The 9,873-nt window shown below is 34.9% G+C and overlaps 1 protein-coding gene across 1 annotated transcript; it reads left to right on the plus strand.

Annotated features, from left to right (window-relative positions):
- Positions 1 to 7,961: 7,961 nt before the first annotated feature.
- Positions 7,962 to 8,943, plus strand: LOC125196857 (protein GAST1-like). Its single transcript, XM_048095516.1, has 4 exons — positions 7,962 to 8,218; positions 8,288 to 8,344; positions 8,470 to 8,503; positions 8,627 to 8,943. The coding sequence occupies exons 1-4, from the start codon at positions 8,144 to 8,146 to the stop codon at positions 8,806 to 8,808; spliced, it is 348 nt and encodes a 115-aa protein (XP_047951473.1). The 5' UTR covers positions 7,962 to 8,143; the 3' UTR covers positions 8,809 to 8,943.
- Positions 8,944 to 9,873: the final 930 nt, after the last annotated feature.

Consider the following 9,873-nt stretch of genomic DNA (forward strand, 5'->3'; position numbering starts at 1 on the left):
GATTCTCCACTGGTTCCAATTGTTGCCTTGATTATTTTGGTTCCAATTTCCTACCGCATTTATATGGGCTGGACAATCCATCCCTCCTTGAGATCCGCAATAATTGTAACCATCCTCTGGACCCAGTGCTTGTTTTTCTTTCTCTGTTGGACCCGGTGAATCGTTCTTCCCTAGGGCAGTTAGGATAGTCTTCTCCAGCTGCTCCATTCTAACATCCATCCTTGCATCCACTCGGGCATCCATCCTTTCTTCATTTTGCACTGTGACTGCATCCGCACTTCCTCTCCTTAGGATGGTACGAGGTGAATCGTATGCCTTTTTTGCATCAATTAATCTTCCCAGTATCTCTCGGGCCTCGCTCACCTTCCTCTTGGTGAAATTTCCTCCACTAGCGGTATTCATCAGATCTTTGGACTCAGGTTTTGCCCCTTCATAGAATAGATAGTAGGTTTCGGCTTCCATCATCCGGTGGTTTGGGCAAGCGTCGAGCAACCCCTTAAATCTGGACCAGTATTGGCTCAACGATTCATCATACTCCTGCTTGCATTCCTGGATCTCCTTCTTAAGAGCATTTGTTTTGTTAGAAGGGAAAAAGTAATCCAGAAATTCCAACTTGAAGTCCTTCCACGTATGGATCGAATCGGGAGGCAACCTTAATAACCACGTGTTAGCCTCCCCCTTCAGCGCAAACGGGATCGCGCGTAGTCGGTAATCCTCCTCTGTTGCATCGTTGGGCCTCTTCTGAATACTGCAAAGCTTACTGAACTCATTGAGGAATTCATATGGACACTCATTCCTCCGACCCGAGAAATTTGGTAGAATACCCAGCACATTAGTTTTGATGTCGATCGCCCTCTGGCGCTGGTTGGAGACGATGGCCTGGGCAGGCTCGCCATCTAAATGGGCAGTGAGCCAGCCGATCTCCGGATCGTCGTCGCCTGCGTTGGCCATACCTTCAACGCTTTCCTCCTCTGTTTCTGAGGTTGACTTTGGTTCCTTCTTTACTGACGAAGTTGACTCCTCGTCGCTCTCCGAACTCAGGTGAACTGGATCCCCTGTTGTAAGCCCCGATCTGGTGGTAACTGGGAATATCGCTTCCTTGACCCGCCAACTAGTCTGGGCGCTTCTCCAACCAGGTGAGTTGTTCCAGTGTCCGAACCGGTAGCTCCTGTTCATAAACTGAAAAAAGAAACAAAAGAAAACATAGTAAATAAACTATTTACACCAAAACATTCGCAAACACACAAATAACACCATGCATTCCCCGGCAACGGCGCCATTTTGACAGGTCCCTAGAGTGCAGTGCAGGTGCGGTGTGATATGTGTCACTCGATCTAACAGGTCCAGAGGATTCGACTAGACTTCAGAGGCTAGAAGATCATGAAACTTATCAGAAAGGGGTCGTTGGGTGCACTCTGTTCCTTCAAAAACCTCAACCCACTATACTACAACTTAGCACAGGGAAGTAAAGGATCGATCCCACGAGGACGAAGGTGCTACGAAACTGCATTTGAGGATGTTTTGGGAAAAAGGGGTTGGCTGCTGCCACGCAATTTTGTGGGTCGAGAACTTAAAACTACTGGGTCTGAGAGATAAGCAAAACTTTACTCTACCTATTGGGTCTAATAGATCAGAAGAACTTTACTCTACCTACTGGGTCTAAGAACTGAGAGCGTACGGAACATACATGACTTAGAGAAACTGAGATATATAAACTTAACTAGAAAGACTTTCCTAATTTGGACAGACAAGCATAAAGCAAAAAGCAAGACAAGTTTCCTTAAACTACCAGCGTCTGGAAAAGCATGCAGAAAAGTAAAAGAGACAAAGTGGATCGTACTGACAGGTCTAGGGGACATGCAGAAAAAGCAAAGTACATGCTGAAAAGTACTGACATAAAGCAGATCTGGTTCTAACTACCAACAACTTCATCTTCTTCGGGAATCAAACGAGAATAGCAGAGAAAACAGAGTTTTAAACACCATGAAAACAGAGCAAACTTTAGATCTAGACTTAAAACGAGAAATTAAAGCCTAAACTAACAGATCTACGCTACTGGACCTAAAGGATGCAGAAACAGAAAGTAAATAGCCATAATCATGCACAACGTAAACATCAAGCACCAAATATGCGAAACTTCAACTCCAAAACACCACGATTCAACAAATCCAAACATCTCCATGTGCAAATCCCCAACCTCCATCAACAAACCAACGTATTTCAGCTCCAAACATCCAATAACAAACAAAGAACGAAAGCATAAACTCAGAGATATCCAACCAAAAGCAAACATAAACTTCCATAATAACTAGAAATGGGTCTGAATCCAGTTGATCAAAGTAAGAAACTAGAGTTGCGAACTAAAAACCAATAAGTTTTAAACGAAAGCAGATAAGATTGTTTCTTCGCCTTCACAAGGCGGTGTTACACAGCAAAATAACAATGATGACGATGAGAACCACGGTGGCCAGAATCCTCCATGTCCAAGTGCGCAGCAGTCGAAAATGAAAATTTGAAGTATGGAACTAGAACTAGAGCTAGGAGAGCGTAGAAGTGGTTGTTCATGGTCTGTCTTGTTCTTCAAGGTTGAGCTCTTTATATATGTGAGGCTCTGATCCCTAGGGTATCCCCTCTGGTGATTTTACGCTCCCCGCCCTTGAGTAAGACTCTTTAAAATAATTTGCTCTCGCTCCATTCTGCTCCTGTCGCCAACTTTTGATTCTCCCAGGTCCGAACGACGACTTCTGATTTTTGCTTCAATTTCATCTCTTTTGCATCTGCCAGGTCAGGTAACAACAACTCCTGGGTCCGACAGATTTACTACGCACCTGAACTCATAAACGCACATTAGCGCCCCAAATGCACAGAATTTTAACCCTAAACCAATGCATGAAACGAGCCTTATCACCTAGATCTGGGAAATAAACTGATGGTGGGGACCATAACTGAAAAAGCAGAGTACGGACGAAAAGCTGGAAAAACAACTAACTAAGGTACTAACTAACAGCGACATCATCTTCTCCAACCAATTTGCATAAAAAAACTCAGAAGAAATAGCATGAGCGAAATCGGAACAGAGCAGACTGGATTTTAACGATTTAATGAAGAACAATTAAGAACTAAACAGATCTATGGATGCTAGACGAAGCAAAACAGAAAGCAAACAGAAAACTCAAAATCCATGCATAACTCGACTTCCCCTGTTCAGATCCAACCTCGGACGCTAAATCCACTCCGGATCCAAGCATCCGACACAAACTTCAGCCAAAAGAAACATTTCATAACTTCAGATTCAACCAATAACCTCCAATCAACAACAACACCACAGATCTACAGCAAAATTCCCAGATCGAGCACCAAAGTAACAAAAACAGAGATCAACATGCAACTTGCCGAAATAAAAACTCTTAACAGCAGGATCAACGTAGATCAACATGAAATAACACAAATATAACGAAAACTAAGAAATGCATAGATCATCAGTAACATCAACAGCCAAATCGACTTCCAAAAGTGAAGTTCGAACGAAATAGAGTGCAAAAGAACTGAAAGTAAATAGATTGTATCTTCGCCCTCACGCGGACGGTGTTACGACGGAATTTCTCTGAAGAATTGACCCCTTGAAACCCTAAAACTACCCCAAAACTCCCATTTCCCAAGTGTGTGTTGTGTGTGAGCTAAGAGTGAACGAAAAAGTGTTCTCTTGTGTGTTGCATGCTCCTCTATTTATAGGCGTTGAGGTGGGGCCCAGCGAGGTATAGATAGACTTTGTTGCCCTTAGCTATTGACTCCCTTCTTCTAGCCTTCTTTTCCTTAGGTTCTGCTCACTTCTACTTCATTTCTTCGCTAGACTGTTTCCTCCAGCATCTCCTGGATCTAGCGATTCTGTCACACACCTGGCTTAGAAACCGTGTTAGACCCAGCAAAATATAATGTTTTTCACTATATAACCGATGCATGAAATTAGCCTTATCAGGACTTTATGGCAGCAGACATAATAAAGGCTTGGTAGGTTTGGTAGGTTTGCTAGCCTTGAAAATATACTGTTCAAGCCCACTATATTGTACTATTTGGTGGACTTAAAATTGAATTGTAGTTTATTTTATTTGAATAATTTTATTTAGAGTGAACTACATAAATAGTACCTGAATTTTTCACTTTCGCACGCAAATGATACTTGATCTTTATTTTATATCGTTTTTGGTACCCAATGACAAAAATAATCCTGGTACCAAACTTGTGATTTTTTTGTTATGGAGGATATTTTTGGAAATTTCCATTAAATAGTATCCCAAACATGTGATAATTTTTTTCTTCATTTCTTATTTCGTTTTTTCTTCTTTAGTTTCTCCTTCTTTCGTTTATCTTCATTTTCTTTTTTCTTTTTGGTATTTTATCTTCCTTTCTTCTTTCTTTTTCTCCTTAGTTTATGTTTCATCTTTGTTCTTTTCTCTTCTTCTTCTTCTTTCTTTTTAGTGTTTTATACATACATCTAATTGCATTCATAATATAAATCAAGACAAAACACCTAATTAAATTAATTATTTAAAATATTTAAATCAATTAAATATTTTGTATTGAATTATTTTATACTCATTTTAGGGTTGAAACACCTAACTAAAAATATTCAACTCTTAATATCATTATGAATACAATTCATAATTCTAAATTTTTATTAAGACTAGATTGATTAGTTATTAATTTAATGTAAAATAATAATAATAATAATAATAATAATAGTTATATAAATATTGTGTGTTTCATAATTTAAATAATTATATTACTCCCTCCGTCCCGCTTTAGCAGTTCCATTGACTTTTCTGCCCTCTTTTTGTAAAAATGATAAAAAATAGTTAAAGAGGAGAAATAGTAAATTAAGAGAGAGAATAATATAGAGAAGAATCTTATCTACATTATTATCTCTCTTCCTTTACCATTTCTCCACTTTAACTATTTTTTTATCATTTTTACAAAAAGAGAACAGAAAAGTCAATGAGACTGCTAAAGCGGGACGGATGGAGTATTATTACTCCCTCCGTTCCAGATAATTTGGGACACTTTGACCCGGCACGGGTTTTAAGAAATCTAATGGAAAGTGAGTTGAAAAGGTTGGTGGGATGTGAGTCATACTTTTAAAGTATTAGTTTTATAATAAAATGTGAGTATGAATGAGTTAGTGGAATATGGGGCCCACCACCAAAAATGGTAAAATTGAAATGGGACAAATTATGTGGGACGGCCCGAAATGGAATACTGGGTCGAATTATCTGGGACGGAGGGAGTATTTATTAATTACAACTAGTTTTTAGTATTATAACAATAATATTATTACAATAATTAAATATAATTATAATTATGTATATTTGAATGATAATAAAAGATAAATTAATTATAATTTATTACATCAAAATAATAATATTAATATTGATTAATAATAATAGTATAAAGAGTGAGAAGAATGAGAGAAGAAATTATAATATCACTTTTGGTATTTAGTTTTGTATGCCCAAAAATAATCTCAATGACATAAATGAAAATATGTATTCGTTTAGAGGGCATTTTGCGATGAAAATTGCATCAGGTACCAAAAATGTTATTTGTAGGTACCAAAAATGACATAAAATAAAAATCAGGTACCATATATGTGCGAAAGTGAAAGATCAGGTACCATTTATGTAGTTCACTCTTTTATTTAAATTATTGCAATCAAGCATTAAACTAAAAATAATGCTTTATAAATTCAATATTTTCTAAAAATGGATATTAATTTCCCGATTGTAATGCAATAATTTAAATGATTTTTTTTTTTTTTAATAACACTATAAAGATTTAAATAATTGATTTTTAGATAATATACAAAGACTTAATAATACGATAAAGATTTCTGGCCCTTAAAAAATCACAACGGAAGTACAGAAACATTAAAAGTCACAAGTTTGGTACTCTAACTCACTCCACAAATCAAGTTAAATGGACAAATACACCTCTCAAGGGCTGAAGGGTAGAATAGTAAAATTCAGGATTGAATGTAGGATTTGTAGAATTTTTTATATGAAAATATGATTATGTAAATGTTGAGTACTAAAAATGTGAAATCCTCATTTTCTAGGTACTAGTTTTGTAGTTCATTTATAAATTAAAAAGATTAGAAACTAACTCGAACTAAAGTTATGTGCATTATGGAGATCCCGAAAAAATGACGATGGAGGTTAATGGGAGTATTGGAGTAGGCGATGGGTCATGGGTATGGACGTCATGGGGGTATGAGTCAGAGGTTGATGGAGGGCATTTTATGTGGTCGGCCGACCCCACCTATTTCCACCGCTAATAGTGTGATCCATTGCTAATTTTCTTAAGTTGCTAACTCATCAATGTAGTGTATTAAAAATGTCAACATGATAATATTGAAATGTCAATATAAACTTAGTTGATATTTTAATATATTGTGTTGATATTGATATTTATATAAAATGTCAACACAATATATTAACACAAATTTGTGTTGATATTTTAATGTGATCGTGTTAACATTTTTAATACAATGCGTTGATGAGTTATCAATTTAGCAATTTAAGGAAAGTTAATATTATAACACACCTCTCCGCCGCTCACTCTTAATTTTGTTCTCCCCATCACCTAATTCAATAAATATTTATTCTAACTTCAATGTTAAACAAAAACGACTATTTAATTTGTTAATCCATCACCTAATTCACTACATATTTATTCTAACTTTCATATTAAACAAAAACGACTATAATGGGAAAAAGTGAATACATACTAAATTTCATAGAACGCTACAGATAATAAAATAAAAAAATAAAAAAAAATTCAATTAATCAATTAATTATTCAGAATCTCAGATTGTATGCAGCGTATCTGCCATGAGACAATAAACAGGTCACGAGACCATTATCGGAACTCACAGAACCTCAGCCATGCAAATTGGACTCAATTTCTTTTATCCATATTGTGTCCGCTAAGAAGAGAAGGGAAACCAATTAAATAGTCGTTTTTGTTACACGAAAAAAAATCGGATAAGGACACTTTTGTAATGCTATTAAGAACGCTAATTTATTTTTTTAATTATACCACCAACGCTTCATAAAATATTCTTATTATTAGTATCCTAACTAAAATTAGGGAACACAAATTAAATATAAACGTCTTAAAAAATAAAAGATTAAGATAATTTGTCATCAACTTAAGACGTTTTCTCGTGCGTCCTAAATTATTGTTATTTTTAAAAAATTTCAAATGCTATTAATTGCGTCTCAGTTTTTTTGTCTCTAAAAGATACTAATTCTTTTTGTAGTGTTTAAACCAAAAAAATCTCCCTTCGTCCCTGAAAATTTGTCACTTATTTCTTTTTTCGTCCGTCCCTAAAAATTTGTCACTATCACTTTTACCATTTTTGGTAGTGGATCCCACATTCTACTAACTCATTCCTCCTCACATTTTATTTTAAAACTAATATATAAAAGTAGGATCCACTTGCGACTAACTTTTCCAACTCACTTTCTATTATATTTCTTAAGATTCGTGTCGAGTCAAATGATGATAAATTTTAGGGAACGGAGGAGTACAATAATTGATACTCTCCATCAAAAGTAAAATGGAGTCCACACATGGGTTCACGAGAATCGCAAAAGTGCATGGGACTTCAAATAGATATACACTTTCTCATCATAATGAAATAAAGACAAAGACAATTGAAATATATGGATACAAACGGTTGTTGTTCCTAGCATATGGAACAGTTTTTTGTGGTAAAGTCTGTTTTTCACTTTTTTTTTATTTTTTTGGATAATAGAAATTATAAAGCGAGTATTGATGTAAAAAAAAATAGCATGTGAATTCCCATGTTCTGCTATCGCTTTCGATAAGGGCTAATCACATGCATGTATCACAAAATTTATTTTTGGGATTTATAGATCCAGAGATATACTTTGTCACTGAAAATTAAATCTAATTCGTTTCACGATAGCTATCCTCATAGCACAAACATCCTAGATAGGTTGATTATAAGGGGAAAAAATCAGAAATCTGATTAATGTGTTTTAAGTTTGTGGAGAGTTATAAATAGGTCCTCAGCCACATTCCTTCCTCATCATCTAAACAAACTTACTTTTCCTATGCGACAATGTATCAAAGTAATATGCGCGGTCGAGTCCTTTCTCTCTTGCTGCTGATTCTTCTTATTGCAGTCGAAATCCACGTAAGCAACGACGCTATCTTAATAGGCTCGTTTATTTGTTTTCACACTAAAGCTCATTTCTACATACAGGCAACCGTTGTTTTGTCGCCGGCTCCTCAGCCTCAACCACCCAACTCTTTTTCCATGGTGATAATATGAAACTTTTGCTATTAAATTGGATATTGTGTTGATTTATTTTAGTCCAGGAACACAATTAAATAATAATATAGCAGTGATTAAATTTTGATTTTTGTTTGAGTTTCTGTGATCAGTACGGAGCAACTCCTGGCAGCCTCCATCCTCAAGGTACATTATTATTTAATTTATTTACCATTTTTCACTCCCATGCATTTATATTGTATACATAGTTAGTTAGTTAGGGGAATAATTTGAATTGAAGTAAATGATGATTGATGTTGTAAATTGCAGAATGTGGGGGACGATGCAAGACGAGATGCTCGAAAACAGTGTTCAAGAAGCCGTGTATGTTTTTCTGTGAAAAATGTTGTGCAACATGCCTGTGTGTGCCTCCGGGGACTTATGGGAACAAGCAGCTGTGCCCTTGTTACAATAATTGGAAGACTAAGAGAGGAGGACCCAAATGCCCTTGATTACTCACTATAGCAGTATTTTTTTTATTGAATTATCTGTCTTTTGGTGTTTGTAAACTGCTTTGTTTAACCTAAACACTCTTTATCCATTATCCATTTAAGACGCCTTATTTCGACTAAATTAATTTGCATTTATGATGACTTTGTTGGAGAAAAGGTGGAGAAGGGATAGTTTATGTCTTGTTCATCGAATACTAATTACATCAAATATATCATATTCATATCCCAAGTTGATCATATAAGAAATAACCATATGCTAATTAGGTTGTTTTGTGCTTTAAGAGATTCACATTTAAATCATATGGATTCAGACCATTTCATTTTGGCGTATCTAATATTAGAGTGATGGCAATTTGAAGCTATTCCATATAGGGACGTGATCAAATGTAAACTCCAAATATTATACAAATTTTAAACTATGATCGTCGTTGAAAAATGTCAAAAAATGATAAAATAATAGCAATAAAAAATGTCAACGGTTGATGTTGTGTTGACATTGTGTTGAAATTGTGTTAATATCTTTTGTTGTTGTTATTTTGTCATTTGTTGACAGTGGCGGAGCCAGAATTTTAACGGTAGGGGACCCAAATTACCATTAAAATTTGTTGAGTGCGTTCAGTGCTAACGACACGAAAACAACTCAGATGCGAGCAATAAAAAAAGCCGCACGTTAGAAACAAATGATGAAAAAATTAATTAGTGAATAGATTTTTGGAGCATAGCATTTTACTAATAATATGATATTTTTATACATTTATTAGACAAAAGATTTATTCTCTATTCCAGATTTTTTATAGTAAAGGACATCAAATTAAAAAAATTATCATATAACATTTTAAAATACATATAAAATCAAAGAATTACATTCTATTTTTAAGTTATAAAAATCATTTTTTATGATTACAATTTAAAATGTTTATACAAAATTAGTAGTGAAAAAAATCAATAAAAGTTACTAATGTGAGAAAATCCATAGAATATTAATGAATATGAGAAAATCAAAAAAATTAATGTCAGAAAAAAAGTAAACGAACTACAAGCAGAAAATCAATTTTACTAATATTA

Source organism: Salvia hispanica, chromosome 6, assembly GCF_023119035.1.
Source record: "Salvia hispanica cultivar TCC Black 2014 chromosome 6, UniMelb_Shisp_WGS_1.0, whole genome shotgun sequence".
NCBI lineage: Eukaryota > Viridiplantae > Streptophyta > Magnoliopsida > Lamiales > Lamiaceae > Salvia > Salvia hispanica.

Bases quoted from the DNA above. Each gene is read 5' to 3' on its own strand.
- LOC125196857 (XM_048095516.1), top strand. From the start codon at position 8,144: ATGTATCAAAGTAATATGCGCGGTCGAGTCCTTTCTCTCTTGCTGCTG. The intron at 8,219-8,287 runs GTAAGCAACGAC...TTCTACATACAG, and splicing joins TTATTGCAGTCGAAATCCAC to GCAACCGTTGTTTTGTCGCC. The intron at 8,504-8,626 runs GTACATTATTAT...TGTAAATTGCAG, and splicing joins TGGCAGCCTCCATCCTCAAG to AATGTGGGGGACGATGCAAG.